This window comes from Dendrobates tinctorius, unplaced genomic scaffold (genome assembly GCF_039654945.1).
Source record: "Dendrobates tinctorius isolate UK_male_01 unplaced genomic scaffold, ASM3965494v1 ptg000070l, whole genome shotgun sequence".
NCBI classification, from domain to species: domain Eukaryota; kingdom Metazoa; phylum Chordata; class Amphibia; order Anura; family Dendrobatidae; genus Dendrobates; species Dendrobates tinctorius.
In genome coordinates, this window is record NW_027361738.1 from 67577827 (window position 1) to 67598269 (window position 20443).

The 20443-nt window shown below is 45.2% G+C and overlaps 1 protein-coding gene across 1 annotated transcript in view; it reads left to right on the forward strand.

The window, feature by feature from the left end:
* PIP4K2A (phosphatidylinositol-5-phosphate 4-kinase type 2 alpha) overlaps positions 1 to 20443 on the forward strand; it is a 200602-nt gene that overhangs the window by 136985 nt on the left and 43174 nt on the right. The window contains exons 4-5 of the mRNA XM_073581811.1: positions 4934 to 5030; positions 19166 to 19318. Coding sequence (XP_073437912.1) covers positions 4934 to 5030; positions 19166 to 19318 — 250 coding nt within the window. The remainder of the gene's footprint in view (positions 1 to 4933; positions 5031 to 19165; positions 19319 to 20443) is intronic.

Genomic DNA, 20443 nt, shown 5'->3' on the forward strand with positions numbered 1-20443 from the left:
TGTCCCTATCGCCCGAGGTGGTTGAATCCCTAAAATGGTGGTTAATTCCTTCCAATCTATCGAAGGGAGTACAGTGGTGGGTGACTCCCTCCAAAGTACTCACCACGGATGCCAGCCCCTTAGGTTGGGGAGCCCACCTAGAGGAGCACATGGTACAAGGCTGGTGGCGTGAGAATGAAATAGAGGCCTCCTCTAATGTAAAGGAGCTGACAGCGATTTTTTTACGCGATATCTCACTTTCTCCCGCAGTTAAGGGGCACCCACGTAAAGATCCAGACAGACAATACCACCGCAGTGGCCTATATAAACCGGCAAGGAGGCACGCGGTCAATGCCACTGATGTCTATCGCGGGAAAGATCCTGGAGATGGCCGAGGTCCATCTTCTCTCCTTGTCAGCGCTCCATATAAGAGGAGTAGACAACTCCCGAGCAGACTATCTCAGTCGCCAGGCCCTATACCAGGGCGAGTGGGTCCTCAGCAGACGCGTCTTCGAAATGATAGCGTCAGAATGGGGGAGACCGGAGATAGACCTATTCGCAACCAGAGCCAACAGGAGCGTAAAAAGGTTTGCTTCTCTCTACAGGTCGGACAACCCAGACATTCTAGATGCCCTCCAAGCACCCTGGGCATTCCAACTAGCCTATGCCTTCCCTCCAATGGTTATACTACCAACAGTAGTCAGGAAAATAAGACAGGAGAGGGCGAGGGTCATCTTGATAGCCTCGTTTTGGCCAAAAAGACCGTGGTTTTCATGGCTGAGAGCCATGTCGGTAACCGACCCGTGGATCCTGCCGCTGCACCAGAATCTTCTCTCGCAGGGACCCTGCTACCATCCACAGGCCAAAGCCCTGCACCTAGCGGCCTGGAATTTGAAAGGGAGCTACTGAGGCAGAAGGGTTTCTCAAAGAACCTAATCAATACCCTGCTACAAAGCAGGAAGGAGTCCACGACAAAAATATATGCTAAGGTGTGGAGGAAGTTCCTGGCTTTTCACCCAACAAAACTAGCTGGTGAAGTACCCATTACGGCCATTCTAGAGTTTCTACAAAAAGGCCGAGAACTGAGACTCTCAGTAAGCACTCTTAAGGTCCACGTGTCAGCCCTAGGAGCCCTATTTAACTATAACGTGGCAGCAAATAGATGGGTGACTCGGTTTATCTCGGCTTGTCAACGAGCAGAACCGGTGCATATGCCTCGGCTACCAGCGTGGAACCTTACTCTAGTTTTGGATGCCTTCACTCAGGCACCGTTTGAGCCCATAAGCTCAGCATCAGTAAAGTGCCTCTCATTGAAAACGGCTATGCTGGTGGCCTTAGTATCGGCCAGGAGAGTGAGTGATCTTCATGCTCTATCAGTAGACCCACCGTTCCTGTTAACAACACGAGACAGTCTCATTTTAAAGACGGACCCGTCCTATCTGCCCAAACGGGCAACTAAATTTCATAGATCTCAAGAGATATGCCTACCTTCATTCTATGAGAACCCGTCAACACAGGACGAGGAGAAATATCACACCTTAGATGTGAAAAGAGCCGTGCTAGCCTATCTAGATAGGACCAGTCCCTGGAGGCAGAGTAGGTCTCTTTTTGTCTCCTTCCAGGGCAGCAGGAAGGGGTCTGCAGTTACATCAGGCACGATATCCAGATGGATTAGAGATGCGATCACAATGGCGTATCTGACAAAAGGAGAAGACCCTACACTGGGGATTAAGGCGCACTCCACTAGAGCCATATCATCCTCCTGGGCCGAGAGGGCGAACGTCCCAATTGAACAAATATGTAAGGCTGCAACCTGGTCTTCTCCGTCTACCTTTTATAGTCACTATAGACTAGATTTGTCCTCTACCGAGGATCTAACTTTTGGTAGATCAGTCCTTAATACGGTGTGCCCGCCCAAGTGATTATCTCTGGAAATCTCTCAGTGGGTGTTGTCGTGGCGAAGAGGAAAAACCAGATTACTTACCGGTAATACTCTTTTGTAGAGTCCACGACAGCACCCGCTCACTTCCCTCCCGTAAGAATTTTTCACACATGGGTCTCCTTGGTGGTGGAGATTGTGATTTAAGTTAGATATGTGATTAAACTTAGTAAACATAAAACTACATAGGGGTAAGATAGATGAATTGCCCAGATAAATTGACTAAAACATGTATGGCGGTTCCTCCGTTGTTCTCGGTAACACAAACTGAGGGAGCGAGGGGGACCGCCCCATTTATCTCTCTGTAGGTTTCCTGTTCCGGGGGCGGATCCCCTCTCTCAGTGGGTGCTGTCGTGGACTCTACAAAAGAGTATTACCGGTAAGTAATCCGGTTTTTTGTTTTATGGGATGTTGGCTATACTTTTTCAGTACAGCAGAAAGAAAAGTATACCGGCGCAACTACCATGAACGTTTGCCAACTGAACACTCTTCTATCAGGTCAATGGAATTCTCTGACAAAGATTGGGGAATACACCTGGGTTATTTGCAAATACGTCTACTGAATATAACCACTAAACCTAATGTGCATGTCGCCTAACACATGGTCATGCAGAGTGGGATTAACTTGCAGTAATGGGGTGTAAAATTAACAGGTTGGTAGTTGTAAACTGTTCTATCCAGCTCAAAGCAGTCACCAACCGCTCCTGTTGGCAACTTTGGTTGCTCCATGCCAACAAAGCAACTCCTCTTCTTTCTGACTGCTCTGTCAATGGGTCATGACTGCTGACGACATGCTGATTGACAGCTGGCTCCCTGCAGTTAGGCAGCGGGGAGCCGACTGTCCATCATCATGAGCTAGGCAGTCATGCCCATTCAGCGGAGCAGAGTGGAAATGAAGCCGCTGCGCTGTTGACAGGACGTCAGCAGAAGTCTGTGACAGCACTGTGCCAACAGAGATCGGTGCCGGGCACTACAGGCAGGCAGTTTATTTTTTCACAATGTGCCTAAGAATTAAGTCCCCAATAACCTTTTAAGGTTATGTCCCACTTAATGTTTGAGTATATCATGTGAAGAGCTTTGTGTGGTGAGATTATATTATATGCACTGTCGGGGCGGTACAGCTGACGAGGCAATCATCTGACAACTACTAAGTATTGTGCACAGATCCAGTCAATTATAATACGAGCAATGTTTGAGCCACTATTATTATATGCTGTTATTAACCACTGAAGCGCACTGGACACCAGGAATACACGTTATGAACCCATAACTATGCTATGCCACAGTTGATCATGAAAATCAATATAAACCTCATCATCAGCCTAGTCTAACCCAGAGTAACATAGAGTAATGTAGAATAAACTTTCAGAAATAACCGGTCATAACTACATCTAACAAACGTGTTGCTGCTGTTGAACAGTCGCGAGTCATGCAGCCGCAGGGTCTCGAACATATTCGAGCACGCCGAAGACACTTGGTTAGCACCAGAGCATGCTCAGATAGCACGTTATCCATGGACGTTCACTCATCATGAACTAGTCCTGAATGTTTTATTACTGATTATTCTGTGCGCATAGAAAATGGGATTTACCTGCCAAGATATTAAATAGCCTCCAATCAGCCAATATGTAGCCGATTAGTGGTCATTTGATGACACAAATTGGGTGGTACAGACACAGTTGGTGTATTGGATAGCAACTTCTTTGAATTTAGCATGATGTTACATAGTGGTACGTATTAAAAAAGAAAAAAACAAAGAAAAAAAACACAAGTGTCCGTAAAGTCCAAACTATAATCCTACAGTTTTCATCCACAGGAAGGCAAAAACCACGGTGAGGCGGATGCCAGTGGTTCCGTGTAGGAAAAAATTCCTTCCTTACTCGATATATGGCAAATAGGGTAAATGCTGGGACCACCGTCCAATCTCTAGAAATGTAGTGCCCAGGTCAAGGCTCTTCTTGAATTTGTGTGCGGTCTCGTGCACCACCCTGAGGTCCTTGCGGTCTTGTTGCAACTTCTAACGATACTACCAAATTACTAAATCCAAATGATCCAAGAAACTGGATGTTCTCCTCCAACGGGTTATCTTTATTATATCACAGCATATACTGGGTAAAAAAAAGTGTTTTGCCCACATCAAGCCTTTTTCAAGCCATATACCAAAAGGAAGACGTCGTTCTTTTTGGCATGGCTTGAAAAAGGCCCTATTTGGTGAAAAGTCGCTTTTTTTTACCCAGTGTATGCTGTGATTTAATAGTGATAACCTTGGAGCATTTGGATTTCACTTCTTGAACTTACTAGACATGCATGGGAAAAAGCATATTGTGGCTACTGAGAGATTGCTCATGCCGGCTACGTTACACATGGTGATTCAATATTAGTGACCGCCAGTGTTTGCTGAAGGCTTCCTAGCGCTTCTGATACATACAGCAAACAGGAGACGCTAAGCCGCCAGTCACACCCTTATAGTCAGAGAGCGGACTGTCTAATCCATCACCAGTTTGCTGTTGCTTCTATTGTCGCAAGTGGGAATTAACTTTGGAACATTTGATTTAAAGGGGTTTTTCCACCCTTTATTTTTTTTTTTTTTTTTAAACCATGCAGTAAGTTCTAGGAAAAAAAACTATTTTTACCAAATTTCTGGCTCTTCTCTTCTAATGCTGATTGTGTTTTCATCTGGTTTCCAGGCTTCCTCTTCTGGTTTTCCTTCTATTCAGTTTTTGGACACCATCTTCATTGGGTACAATTGGGTCCTTATTGCCTAAAGCAACAAATCGGAGGTCAGCTTTACTCAGAGAAAAATAAATCAAAGTTCTGATTGATTACTATAGGGAAAAAAATAACCTTTTACTATAAGATCAGAATCTCCATGGTGGAATTTTAGGCGTGAGGAAAGTATCGGTAAAATTTAAAAAGAAAAAAAAAGTTTCACATTAAATGCAATTTGTAAATGTTCATACTTGAAATCCTTCTTAGAATTGTACAGATTCTAACATGTTCCTATTTGCTTTTCAGAGAAAACATGCCTAGCCACTTTAAATTTAAGGAATATTGCCCCATGGTCTTCCGAAATCTGAGGGAAAGGTTTGGGATTGATGACCAAGATTTCCAGGTAAGATGGTTTTATGGAGCACGTAGGGAGGGACAAGAGCTTTTTCCTAGCTCTCTGGATGATTCCTTAGTGGTGTATTATAAAGGATTTATAGTAGGGTGGTTATATGGGGTCAGACCTTCTTCGTCCACTCTCAATGGTACAGTTTTTTGGTTTTTTTTTCTGCGGGACGAATTGTAGTTTTGATTGACACCATTCATTCTACCGTATAATGTACTGAAAATGAAAAAATAATTCCAAGTGGCGTGAAACCAAATGGGCTTCTTTAACCCCTTTCCTACATTAGACGTACTATTCCGTCCATGTGACCTGGGACCTAAGTCCCAAGGGGGGAGCGCCGCTGATCGCGGCCGGGTGTCAGCTGATTATCACAGCTGACACCCAGCACTATGTGTCAGGGGCGGTCACGGACCGCCCCCGACACATTAACCCCCGGCACACTGCGATCAAACATGATCGCAGTGTACCGGCGGCATAGGAGAGAAGCGCGCATGGAGGGGGCTTCCCTCCGTGCTTCCCTGAGACCCCCGGAGCAGTGCGATGTGCTGCGCTGCTCTGGGGGCCTCCTTCCCTGCAGGTCCCCGGATCCAATATGGTGGCGGGGACCTTCGGGGGCCTGCAGGGAGCCGGCTTCCTCACTGCCTGCAGAGTGCAGGCATGAGGAAGCCTGTGCAGCGCCTGTGTCAGATCGCTGATCTGTCACAGCGATCTGTGATGTGACAGATCAGCGATCTGTCACATGACAGTGATATCCCCCCTAGGACAATGTAATAAAGTTAAAAATAAAAAAGTGTAAAAATAATTTATAAAAAAATCGCTAAATAAATTTAAAAAAAAAAAAAATTCCCTAATTCATTTTTTGAAAATAAAAAAAAACAATAAAAATACACATTTGGTATCGCTGCATCCGTAACGACCCTCCCTATAAAACTGTCCCACTAGTTAACGCCTTTATTGAACCCCTTGAAAAATAAAAATAAAAAACGAAGCAAAAAATAAAGCTTTATCATCATACCGCCGAACAAAAAGTGCACTAACGCGCGATCAAAAAGACTGATATAAATAACCATGGTACCGCTGAAAACGTCTTCTTGTCCCGCAAAAAACGAGCTGCCACACAACATCATCAGCGAATAAATAAAGTTATAGCTCGCCGAATAAAGCGATGCAAAAATAATTATTTTTTATATAAAATTGTTTTCATTGCATAAAAGCGCAACATAAAAAAATACATAAATGAGGTATCGCTGTAACCATACTGAACCAAAGAATAAAACCGCTTTATCAATTTTACCACACGCAGAACGGTGTAAACGCACCCCCCAAAAGAAATTCATGAAACGCTGGTTTTTGTTCATTCTGCATCCCAAAAATCAGAATAAAAAGCGATCAAAAAATGTCACGTGCCCGAAAATGGTACCAATAAAAACGTCAACTCGTCCCGCAAAGAATAAGACCTCACATGACTCGGTGGGTCAAAATATGGAAAAATTATAGCTCTCAAAATGTGGTGATGCAAAAACTATTTTTACAATAAAAAGCGTCTTTTAGCGTGTGACAGCTGCCAAACATAAAAACCGCCATAAATAGTAAATCAAACCCCCCGTTATCACCCCCTTAGTTAGGGAAAAATAATAAAATTAAAAAAATGTATTTCCATTTTCCCATTAGGGCTAGGGTTAGGGGTGTGTTGGAGTTAGAATTGGGGGGTTTCCCTTGTTTTGTCACATCAGGTGCTCTCCAAAACGCGACATAACGTCCGATCTCAATTCCAGCCAAAAAAGTCAGATGGCGCTGCTTCCCTTCCGAGCTCTACCATGCGCCCAAATAGTCGTTTACCCCCACATATGGGGTATCGGCATACTCAGGACAAATTGCACAATAACTTTTGGGGTCCTGTTACCCTTGGGAAAATAAAAATTAGTGGTGAAAAGACCATTTTTGTGGAAAAAATATGATTTTTTAATTGTACGGCTGTACGTTATAAACTTCGGTGAAGCCTTTGGGGGTTCAAAGTGCTCACCACATATTTAGATATGTTCCTTGGGGGGGTCTAGTTTGCAAAATGGGGTCACTTGTGGGGGTTTCCTCTGTTTAGGCACATCAGGAGCTCTCCAAACTTGACATGGCATCCGATCTGAATTCCAGCCAATTTTGCAGTGAAAAAGTCAAACGGCGCTCCTTCCCTTCCGAGCTCTGCCATGCGCCCAAACAGTGGTTCCCCCCCCACATATCAGGTATCAGCGTACTCAAGACAAATTGCACAATAACTTTTGCAGTCCAATTTCTCCTGTTACCCTTGGTAAAAAAAAAAATTGAACCTGAAGTAACTTTTTTTGTGAAAAAAAAGTTAAATGTTCCTTTTTTTTTTAAAGATTAAAAAAATTCCTGTGAAGCACCTGACGGGTTAATAAACTTCTTGAATCTGGTTTTGAGCAGCTGGAGGGGTGCAGTTTTTAGAATGGTGTCACTTTTGGGCATTTTCTATCATATAGACCCCTCAAAGTGACTTCAGATGTGATGTGGTCCCTAAAAATAAAATGGTGTTGTAAAAATGAGAAATCACTGGTCAACTTTTAACCCTTATAACTTCCTAACAAAAAAAAATTTTGGTTCCCAAATTGTGCTGATGTAAGGTAAACATGTGGGAAATGTTACTTAAGTTTTTTGTGTGCCGTATCTCTGTGATTTTAATAGCATAAAAATTCAAATTTGGAAAATTGCAAAATTTTCAAAATTTTTGCCAAATTTCCATTTTTTTCACAAATAAACGCAAGTTATATGAATGAAATTTTACCACTAACATGAAGTACAATATGTCACAAGAAAACAATGTCAGAATCACCAGGATCCATGGAAGCGTTTCAGAGTTATTACCTCATAAAGGGACAGTGGTCAGAATTGTAAAAATTGGCCCAGGCATTAACATGCAAACCACCCTTGGGAATAAAGGGGTTAACTGAAAGACCCTGAGACTAGTGATGAGCGAATTTGTTCAGATTTTGTCCCCGAATCTGATTTTTGTCATACCGGTATTCGGGCCATATTCGGACACTATTCGTGCCGAATGTACAGTATGTCTTATGATCGGTTCCGAACATATTTGGTAATTTCTACTCCCGTTGACTCCAATGACGCTCGGCTGTGTTTGACTAATATTGCAAAAACAATATTTAATTCCAATCGTATTTGGAACCGAATCCGAGCAAATTCGCTCCTCTCTACCTGAGACCATTGTTTAGCTTCTGGCTGCCAGAGCAACCATTGGAACTTCACAATCACATTGAGCATGGGGAGTAGCTGCACAATGGGGTACAGAAGGAGCCTCTCCCTCTGTCAGTTGGTCTACATGCCACGCCTAAGCATTAATCGTGGCTATTTTAGCAGAATGTCACCTGTGATAGACAGCTGACACCCACTGCTGGTGGTTCAGCTCATGAGCCGGTGCCATCATATCACCAAGTATGTGGCAGCAGCGCAATGGGCTTCAACTCCTGATATTTTGTTTTCAGTGGAAATACACCGCAAAAGAGGTGTGTGGCACGTTTTTTGTCCCCTCTCCCCACTGAAATCTCATAAATGCGCATCTAAGTCAAACTTTTGTGAGTATGGAGGAGTCTGAAGTGCTGGACCGACAGCTATCTTACATATTATGGGAACTTATACTGTGGCAGCGTCATATAGGGTCATGCAAGACCTAAATGTTGCCCTATTCTACCCCACAAAGTTGGTCCTTTTGGCTCTGACCCAAGTTATGAGTTGGTCTTGGCTCGCCCATAGAGAGTATGCACCATTTGCAGCCATCACAGTGTTACTGTGCCCTTAGTTGATTGCACAGTTTTCAAAACTTTAGAATGTTTGCTTGGGAAACTTTTCCTTGGGTTGTGGCTTGTGAGAATATATATTTTTTGTTTAATATTCCCAGTACAGTGTCCTTACGGTGGAGCTACAGAGTCAATCCCACTGGTGGGAACTTAGACGTTACAATGAGCTACAGTATAGAGCAAGAGTATTGGGCACAACAGTGACTTCAGACTGTATTTGCCCCTCTAATCTTGGCCAAATGCCAATATTCCGACTCCAAAATCTAAACCCCTTAATTTACCCCCCCCGGACCGAACATCATTTATTCCAGCAGTCCCATTGACAATGAATGAAGTGTTGGCAGAGCATGTTCACCTCCGCTCCATTCTGGATGGGTGGGGTGTCTGCAAAACCCCGTTCTGTGGATTCCTGGGGTTTTCAGTTGTCGGACCCTCAGCGATCAGCTAGTTAACTCGTGGATGGAGACAAAGCCGCTAATTTTGGGTCCATTCCATTTTAGAGAAAAGGAAAATTCTGGACTGTCGTCAGCGACGAGGTTTTCTACCTGCCAATTAATTATGGCATCTGTATTGTTTTGCCGTGAGTATTGATCTGAATGAGTCGAGTGCTCTATAAATAAATCTTCAGATCTCCGTGTCGTAATTAGCAGAAAACTGAACGGTTGTTGACAATTGTGACAATTATCCACCGACGTTGGGAACATGAGGTCAGAATGTTGTGAATTTACCATTATTGCACTTTATATGGGAACTGTCCGAGCCCATCATTACTCTTCATCCTTCCGACTTGTTTCAATAGTGAAGAAAGTCACTTTTCCAGGTGAAATTTGTATAAAGGAATAGTAACACAAACCAAGCAAATCAGACGTCTCGCGGCTATCAGAGCTGAAATTCTAAAAAATGCCCAAAATCGAAATTTGTGTTTAATCTCCCACTAAACACCTGCAGATTGTTATATGGATCAGAGAAATTTCTTGGGTTTTTTTCTCCATTTTTTGTGTCCTGGGAGGTCGTGTCTTTCCTTATGGGAGATCAGTTGTGATTGAGAGTCCAATTGGGAATGTGCCATAGGAAAAAAACTATAGAAGTTTCCTTCTCCAAGAAGTAAAAAAGCCACTTCTCTAGTTCTAGATCCTTTTGTCGTTGTCTGACCCTTGCACAAGCCTTACAACATGTAATATCACTAGTCATATTTCAAGTCTTGTTCAAGGGAATTTGACGTTTTTGCTACAACATCTGAGAGCAGCATAATGTAGGGGAAGAGACCCTGATTCCAGTGATTTGTTACTTACTAGGCTGCTTGCTGTAATATTGATAAAATCTCTGCTTTCTCTGCTGCAGATCTAGCAGTTCTCTGAATGCTGTGCTGTGTATAACCCCACCCACACCACAGATTGGCAGATTTCTGCATTGTACACAAAAAGCAGCCAATCAGTAGTGGGGGCGGGGTTATGCAGATCGTATGATAGAGGACTAACTTGACAGCATGGTTACTAGTGGTAATCTCCTGCTGATAAAACAGTCATTTTATGAAAACTACAACAAACAGCCCAGTAAGCGACACGTTACAGAAATTAGAATCTCTGTCTCTGCATCATTTTGCTCTCAGATTAAATGGCAAAAACTTGGTGACAGATTCTCTTCAAAGGGTCAGACAATGACGTATTTGGTAGATACTTGCAAGAGGTGACACATGCGGGACAGCTTTTTGCCCATTGGGAAAGAAGCAATTTACGGTACATTTTTATTTTTTATTTTTAGAATTAATTTTCCCCTAAGGTAAAAACACCTGTAAATATAAATCCTTGCGGTATTGTCTTCTCTGACTTGTTTTCTTAGGTGTGGGATCTGTGGGAGATCAGAGCATTTTGTGACCATTTATGATGCGCTTTTATTTTCCACAGGGGTTGTCACACAAGTTTCCTAGAGGCGTACATTACAATTTATGTCATAATACAGGAATAGGAAATGTACAGTTGTATAAATGGGTAGATTGGACGTTCAGTGCTGGACCTTATAAAAGCTCAAAGGAACCACTAAACTTAGGCATGAAAGAAATCTACTGTCCTCACAGCTTGTTCGTCTGCAGCATTTTCTACATGATCTGGAAACAAAGTGGAAACTCTCCTGTGAATCTTTTCCAACTTCAGTTAAAGGGGTTGTCTGGGACTTTAACATTGATGGCCAGTCCTTACGATCAGTCATCAATTTGTAATCGGTGTGGATGTGTCGCCAGGTACTCTGCCGATCGGCCCGATATCGGTGGTGGCCGAAACTACTCCGCTACAGATCTGCACAGGTCCGTCCACTGTATAGTGACTATGGCCGGGTACTGCACATTTGCCCCCTATTATACAGTGTATATAGGTGTGTGTGTGTGTGTGTATATATATATGTGTGTATATATATATATTATAGTGAAAAGGTGTACCCATAAAACTGCTACAGAGAATCTGGTGGGAATCTGACTCATTGCTATGAGCTGTGTAGCCAGTGTTGTCAAAGGCCCAAGGAATATAGTCAAAATGTTTTACTCTCCTCCCAAAGGAATTAACCAGTCTCTCTAGTACAGCCTACACGTTTGTAATGACAATTATTCACCACCCTTTGCAAATTATGGTTCATTGGCAAAAGTCCCAAACTTTCTGCTGTTTGCAGTAAACCAATCAAACAAGGACAATTTGAAGAACTCTGCACGACTAATCTATAAACTGGTTTCTCCAAATTCAGCAAAAAAATGCCACTTTTATTCACTACCGCCATCTCGAAATTATTCTCCCTTTCCTGAAAGGCATTTTCAGTACTTAGTAGAGCACCTCTGGCTGTTATGACCTGCTGTAAATGTGATGCATAGCCAGATACCAGCTTTTGGCAGTGTTCCTGAGGACTTTTTGCCCACTCCTCATTGGCAATGGCCTCTGGATCACTAATATTGGATTTGCCAGCTTCAGTTACCTTCAAGTTCAAAAAAAATGTTTTTTTTTTAATTGGGTTCAAGTCATGTGACTGTGATGGCTACTCCATACTTTTCCAGGACTACTTCTGAAACCATACCTTGGTCGATGTCGAGAAGGTCCAATGATGCCTAAACTTCAGCTTCTACACTGTATACTTAACAGATTTTTTGATACTTGTTTGAATATAACATTTCCTCCACACTCCACAGGTTTATAGCCCCTAGATCACCACCATGCTTGACTGAAGGCAGGGTGTTCTTTTCAGTTCACTATTTGTCTAACCACTTTATGAATGTCTCCAGGGTGTTGCATAGAACACGTGTTAAAGTCATGGCCACAAGTTTTTAGACTGTTGCAAATTTAGTTTATTGCTAAGTTTGCTTAAGTGTTTTCTGATATCTTAGGGTATGTGTACACATTGCATTTTTTTGTGCAGTTTTGTCACAAAACCTGAATAATTTCCTTCTACCAGCTAACTGAATGAGATTCCTGAAGTCTCATGCACACGTTGCTTATGTTTTCCTTGCAGATTTGCAGTAGACTTAAATCTGCAGCATGTCGGTTCTTTCAGCATTTTTACTGCAGACTTTACCCATTGCAATGAGTGGGGAAAAATCTGCAACATAAAGTAAAAAATGCAAAGATAACGCAACAGAAATGTAGCAAAAACACGTTATTTTCGTGCCAACACATCAGAATTTTTTGCTGCAAATCCTGAAGGTGTGCGCATAACTTTAGTCAGATGTGTTTACCGAAGTATAATTGTATGAATTCACAAGTGTTAAAACGTTTAATGACAACAACATAAAGTTTATGGAACGACTCAATATTTACAGTGTTGACCCTTCATTTTTAATGGAGCGTTTTAGAGAAAAAATATACCTGACTATAATTGTGCAACCAGGCTGCATGGATGGGTTGCATGAATCAGCGGTCAGTTCCCTTTAAAAATGTCCTTTAACTGAAATATTAAATGGTAACCTATAAAAATTATATTAAAAAAAAAAAATACCGAGGTGCCTTCCCAGTTATACGTACCTGCCAAAACAAACAAAGCAATATATAGTGCCACATTATAATGAACAGGTAATCATATATTTGTAACACATAGTGGTGCAAATATGGGACCTTTATACAGAGCCAATCGCAACCACAACTAATAAAAAAGGAAGAAAAAGCGATAAAAAAGCCCAATTTTTTATATAAAAGGTATAAATTTTATTGTCAGATCACAGAGAACATTAACATAGGGGAGACACAAAATGCATTTGTGCATCAGAAAAAATACCAAAAGAGTACAGGGCACTAAAGATAATAGATATTTTGAGATCTGTACAAATAAATAAAAAAATATACTTACCTACGCTTTTCAGGCGTTATAGATGCTACATTCCTGGCAGATCAGACTGGGAATAGCCTTCTAGCATGAGTTCCAAAAACCTGTCCCATCTAATGCTACTGATAGGGCATTGTGGTGGAGCTCGACCATAGCATCTCTGCTCTGTGATTTTTATTGCCCAGAGGCCCAGACCGTTCTTAGTCTGCTCCTGGTAAAAAAAAAAAAAATGCCGATCATTTCATTTGCCTGCTATGAAGTAAAACTTTGCACTTGAATGTTGTTTGCAAACACTAATACAGGCCATTAGACATTTTGGAGTCTGGTTACAATGGTCCATTTGTCGCTGTCCTGTATCTAAGCCCGCCGTATGTATCTACTGAGAAGCCGAGACTCCTCATGTGTTTCTTAGTGGTGGACTGTGCTGGAGTCTTTATTTGACTATTCCCCTGTGGTGTTATGTTGCCGGTAATCCCCTAGAGTCTTGTAGACTGATGCTAAGAAAACCACTTGCTCTCATCTGGCATTTGCTCATGGGTAAAGAATGCAATGCAGAAGAGAAGATCCATTAATTGCCCTCTTCCTTTTCATTTTATCTGCAAAAATATTTACTTTGTGATCCCGTTCTGTCACAAAACGACACCACTGAGACGACCGTAATTTATAATTTGGTGTTCTCGAATATGATGTATGACCTTACAGTGGGCCAGAGATCCGAGAAGTCTTGGCCATGTGCACTGCTCTAGATCATCGGCCACAACGATGACACTTCTTAGGGATGCAGAGTTTTTAAAAAGAAAGGAAAAAGCAAATTTTACTTTTTTTTTTTTTTTTTTGCAGTTCTGAAAGTTTTTGTGGCTTCCACACGCTACTCCACTCCTCCCATACACATCACATGGTCAGCAGTTTTATAGCTGTCATTAATGCATTGTGGCAATCTCCATTGGTCTGGCAATTAGTGACCCAGATTGTAAGAGATTAGTCGTCAAGTTGGTTATGTCCAGGTTCCTTTGTGAAATAAAGAAGAAATTATTAAAAATTCTCGGTTTATGCAATTTAAAGCAAATCACCAGATCTATTTTGCCAGATCTCTTTTACAATAAAATCTGCATTCATTATTAAGTAGTTCTCTTAGATGTTGCTCCTGTCATTTATATTTTATGCACCCAGAGCCAATCTTATACCCAGAGCCAATCTTTTACCGATTATCAGTGATAATAAAACCTTCAGTTATCTATGATATGTCATAATAAGCTATTAGCCTGTGATTCTGGGATGAATTTTAGTTAGGCTAATTATAACTTTGAATTTAGTCGTCGTGGCCTCTCAATCAGCGCAGTCGTTTCCCACAGTTTTGCCAGGCACAATGTACTTTGTGGCTTTGCAGTGTTCCCTCATAATACAGCCTGTTGCAGCGCTCCCCCATAGTATGACCCATTGCAGCGCTCCCTCATAGTATGACCCGTTGCAGCGCTCCCTCATAGTATGACCCGTTACAGCGCTCCCCCAGAGTATGGCCAGTTGCAGCGCACCCCCAGAGTATGGCCAGTTGCAGCACTCCCCTAGAGTATGGCCAGTTGCAGCACTCCCCCAGAGTATGGCCAGTTGCAGCGCTCCCCCAGAGTATGGCCAGTTGCAGCGCTCCCCCAGAGTATGGCCAGTTGCAGCGCTCCCCCAGAGTATGGCCAGTTGCAGCGCTCCCCCAGAGTATGGCCAGTTGCAGCGCTCCCCCAGAGTATGGCCAGTTGCAGCGCTCCCCCAGAGTATGGCCAGTTGCAGCGCTCCCCCAGAGTATGGCCAGTTGCAGCGCTCCCCCAGAGTATGGCCAGTTGCAGCGCTCCCCCAGAGTATGGCCAGTTGCAGCGCTCCCCCAGAGTATGGCCAGTTGCAGCGCTCCCCCAGAGTATGACCCGTTGCAGCGCTCCCCCATAGTATGACCCGTTGCAGCGCTCCCTCATAGTATGACCCGTTGCAGCGCTCCCTCATAGTATGGCCAGTTGCAGCGCTCCCCCAGAGTATGGCCAGTTGCAGCGCTCCCCCAGAGTATGGCCAGTTGCAGCGCTCCCCCAGAGTATGGCCAGTTGCAGCGCTTCCCAAGAGTATGGCCAGGCGCAGCGCTCCCCCATAGTGTGGCCAGGCGCAGCGCTCCCCCTTAGTGTGGCCAGGCGCAGCGCTCCCCCATAGTGTGGCCAGGCGCAGCGCTCCCCCATAGTGTGGCCAGGCGCAGCGCTCCCCCATAGTGTGGCCAGGCGCAGCGCTCCCCCATAGTGTGGCCAGGCGCAGCGCTCCCCCTTAGTGTGGCCAGGCGCAGCGCTCCCCCTTAGTGTGGCCAGGCGCAGCGCTCCCCCTTAGTGTGGCCAGGCGCAGCGCTCCCCCATAGTGTGGCCAGGCGCAGCGCTCCCCCATAGTGTGGCCAGGCGCAGCGCTCCCCCTTAGTGTGGCCAGGCGCAGCGCTCCCCCTTAGTGTGGCCAGGCGCAGCGCTCCCCCATAGTGTGGCCAGGCGCAGCGCTCCCCCATAGTGTGGCCAGGCGCAGCGCTCCCCCATAGTGTGGCCAGGCGCAGCGCTCCCCCATAGTGTGGCCAGGCGCAGCGCTCCCCCATAGTGTGGCCAGGCGCAGCGCTCCCCCATAGTGTGGCCAGGCGCAGCGCTCCCCCATAGTGTGGCCAGGCGCAGCGCTCCCCCATAGTGTGGCCAGGCGCAGCGCTCCCCCAGAGTGTGGCCAGGCGCAGCGCTCCCCCAGAGTGTGGCCAGGCGCAGCGCTCCCCCAGAGTGTGGCCAGGCGCAGCGCTCCCCCAGAGTGTGGCCAGTTGCAGCGCTCCCCCAGAGTGTGGCCAGTTGCAGCGCTCCCCCAGAGTGTGGCCAGTTGCAGCGCTCCCCCTTAGTGTGGCCAGGCGCAGCGCTCCCCCAGAGTGTGGCCAGTTGCAGCGCTCCCCCATAGTGTGGCCAGGCGCAGCGCTCCCCCATAGTGTGGCCAGGCGCAGCGCTCCCCCATAGTGTGGCCAGGCGCAGCGCTCCCCCATAGTGTGGCCAGGCGCAGCGCTCCCCCATAGTGTGGCCAGGCGCAGCGCTCCCCCAGAGTGTGGCCAGGCGCAGCGCTCCCCCAGAGTGTGGCCAGTTGCAGCGCTCCCCCAGAGTGTGGCCAGTTGCAGCGCTCCCCCAGAGTGTGGCCAGTTGCAGCGCTCCCCCTTAGTGTGGCCAGGCGCAGCGCTCCCCCAGAGTGTGGCCAGTTGCAGCGCTCCCCCAGAGTGTGGCCAGGCGCAGCGCTCCCCCATAGTGTGGCCAGGCGCAGCGCTCCCCCATAGTGTGGCCAGGCGCAGCGCTCCCCCATAGTGTGGCCAGGCGCAGCGCTCCCCCATAGTGTGGCCAGGCGCAGCGCTCCCCCATAGTGTGGCCAGGCGCAGCGCTCCCCCATAGTGTGGCCAGGCGCAGCGCTCCCCCATAGTGTGGCCAGGCGCAGCGCTCCCCCAGAGTGTGGCCAGTTGCAGCGCTCCCCCAGAGTATGGCCAGTTGCAGCGCTCCCCCAGAGTGTGGCCAGGCGCAGCGCTCCCCCAGAGTGTGGCCAGTTGCAGCGCTCCCCCAGAGTGTGGCCAGTTGCAGCGCTTCCCAAGAGTATGGCCAGGCGCAGCGCTCCCCCTTAGTGTGGCCAGGCGCAGCGCTCCCCCTTAGTGTGGCCAGGCGCAGCGCTCCCCCTTAGTGTGGCCAGGCGCAGCGCTCCCCCATAGTGTGGCCAGGCGCAGCGCTCCCCCAGAGTGTGGCCAGTTGCAGCGCTCCCCCAGAGTATGGCCAGTTGCAGCGCTCCCCCATAGTGTGGCCAGGCGCAGCGCTCCCCCAGAGTATGGCCAGTTGCAGCGCTCCCCCAGAGTGTGGCCAGTTGCAGCGCTTCCCAAGAGTATGGCCAGGCGCAGCGCTCCCCCTTAGTGTGGCCAGGCGCAGCGCTCCCCCTTAGTGTGGCCAGGCGCAGCGCTCCCCCAGTAAGACGCAGGTATAGGTACAGGGGGCAGGGTAAATGCTGTTTTTGTTACATCTGTTCCTTTGCTTCCGTTGTCTCTGCTCCTTATGATGCTCGTGCTCAGGGTAGACATCCCCTTGACTGGTAAACCCCTCCCTATACTGGGTAATTGCACCTGAATGACCTCTAAATGTCAGCTCTGTTGGCAAAATTACCCAAGTGTCTGAGGAATCCTTCACCCCCAAGTCTGGTGAGATCAGATGTCGCAAATTCCTGACCTTGACTTTGAAGCTGAGAATGTCAATTTTGAGCTGATTTATTGCAACTATCATAGAAGATTGAAAAAGCTTGTGGCATCTGCCTCATTGCTCTGCCCCGGATCATCCACAATCCCGCAAACTCTCTGTTTGCTTTAATCTTACTGGAGTATAATGTGACCCGAGCATTTCCAACAATCTGGCACTGCTCTGCTGCTTACATCTTCTGGGGACTATGGACTCACCTGCCACCTGGTGGACATCATCGGACACGTACTCGCTGGTCACCCAGAGTAGTCACTTAGAGGCTTGGCGGTGCACAGCGAGATGTCTGTATGAAGTGCAGCAGTCTATGAATATGTATGAGGCGGCTAATACAGCTGTGTAAGTACGAGGCACATAAACTATGCACAGCGCCTCGTATATTTGCCAAGCGTGAATCAAGGACTTGCTGTACGGAGATTAATTCGTACAATCCTGTGGAAGCTGTTCACAGACTGATACGGATATGCTGACCCAAAACTTCCCCACTGTGCTCATCACAGATCTGCAAAAAACATGATATTTGTGAATAAAAGGCAAACAAAAATGAAAATTAGCCACTGTGGGAAAAGTATTTCATGTTTTTATTTTAGCTATAGTTTAATGAATTTTTGCTGTCTTTTTTTATTTTTTTTTTGTTTGACAAATAACAATCTATTTGTAAAAAAAGAAATCTATACATAACAGAGAATCACTAATAAGTGTTAGTGATGGCTCACCTCCTCCTCCTCCCTGCGCAATGACCCCTGCACAGGTCGTAGAACACGCCCACAACATGCTCCAACAGAGAGAACTTCTCAGCAGTAATTTCATTATCATTTCATTACTGGATTATAATAACCTGTGTGGTCCATATATACATAACCCAGGACCCATCATTCAAAATAGGTGTTCGTGACGGCACAACTCCTCCCTGCACAATGACCTCTGCGTAGGTCACTGAGCATGCCCATAACACACTCCAAAAATAGTAATGATAATAATAATCACAGTCAGGATTACAATGACTGGTATCATCTATGTATAGAATCATAGAATCGTAGAGTTGGAAGGGACCTCCTGGGCCATCTGGTCCAACCCCCTGCTCAAAGCAGGATTCGCTAAATCATCCCAGTCAGATGTCTGTCCAGCCTCTGTTTGAAGACTTCCATTGAAGGAGAACTCACCACTTCTATAGATAACACAGGATCCATCATTCATAATATGTGATAACCACAGCTCAGCTCTTTTTCCTCCCTGCACAATGACCTCTGCACAGGTCACAGAGCATGTCCACAGTAGTTTTGAATGGAGATCACTGCTTGTCAGTCTCATTATCACTGCCAGAATTACAATGACTGTTATCACCTATATATAGATAACACAGAATCCACCATTCATAATAGGTGATAACCACAGCTCACCTCATTTTCTTAACTGCATAATTACCTCTGCACAGGTCACAGAGCATGCACACTATACTTGCCCATAGAAGTCAATGAATGCCTCCAGACACCAGTTTCCTATGGTCCATGGATCTGTAGAGCTTATCACTTAATGTTGTTACAGCAACTCTCTGAATGGCGCAAATAAGGTGCAAAAAAAAATCAGAAATGATAAAATAAAAACTAAAAAAAGGAAGATGTAGCACTATCTGTTTTTGTTTGTAAAAAAAAATATAGGTGATGTAATCCCTTTTAAAGACACAAGCTGTAGAGTCACAATGAATGGCAGAAGTTGTATGTGTGTTCTCCAAGTTTGCCTAGTAACGATTTCTTCATATTTGCAGAACTCCCTGACGAGATACGCCCCTTTGGCTAATGACTCTCAGGCTCGCACCGGCGCTAGGTTTCACACTTCTTGTGACAAGAGATATGTAATAAAAACTATTACAAGTGAAGATGTGGCGGAAATGCACAATATACTAAAGAAATACCACCAGGTAAGACCAGGATGTTATCTGGAAGTGACCAGGAAGAATGCTGGACCTAATGGGGAAAGTATATGAGAAGTTTTCTGTAACTTTCTAGGAAATGCTTCCTGCTGGGAGGACGACGACGGTGGCGTTAAAGCCCAATACTGACATTTATTTTTTCCCAGAGCTAATCTCTATTTTTGGAGCACCCCCTCGCCACGCTTCTTCCAAGTCCCCTGACTCTGTCCTATGACGTATCATCCTGGCATCATGGACAAGAAAACTTTCAGATGTGCTGCTTTCTAGTAAATTTCGGGAGCGCCCCTCATGAGATTTGCCAACACTACTGCATAATCATCATTTCAATTTTTATTTTATAAATCAATGGTACACTTGAAAATGAGCAACTTTGCAATATATTTTACCAGAGATATCGGCTTCTTTCTCCCCCTGTACTGATTTATCATTCTGAATTCATGGGTAAAATCTGTATTCAGTAAAGACACATCTTCCCATTACTGAGATAGGAGATGGCAGTTGGTGCTATTAAAATTCTATGGAGCGGTTGGTGGAGATGGAGGCAGACACTGTAATACAATTTCTCCTGAAGTGACGGCTTACAGTACTCCATTGAGTCATCGGTCTCCGTAATGGGAAAATCTGTATTCACTGAAGACACATTTTACCCTTGAATTGAGAATTGTGAAAATAAAAGCTCAGTCCAGGAGGAGAAAGAAGCAGATAAGATAATGTATATTTCAAAGTTTCTTATTTTGACTTGTACTGTTGATTTATGAAAAGTAATTAAACAGCGATTTTTCTTTGAAAGGAATCTGACAGTGGATATATGCTGCCCGAACCACAGGGAGCTTGTATGAAACACTATATCATTTCAGCCAGGTATGTCCTACTATGAAGCACTGCTGCATTTATTTAATTTTTCAAGAAAAACATACATTGAAAAGTTGGCTGGGGACTGTGCTGCATGGGAGACTAGTCCAAAAGGCCGGTCGCTGGTGGCTTGTTCCTGCCCTGCTAACTGTGAGAGACCTGTTGGTGAATGACATCTTGGACTAGTCATCCCTAACAGCATGATCTCCATGCATGTGTATGTTTTTCTCAGAAATGCCTCAGCTTTTCACACTAAAACAT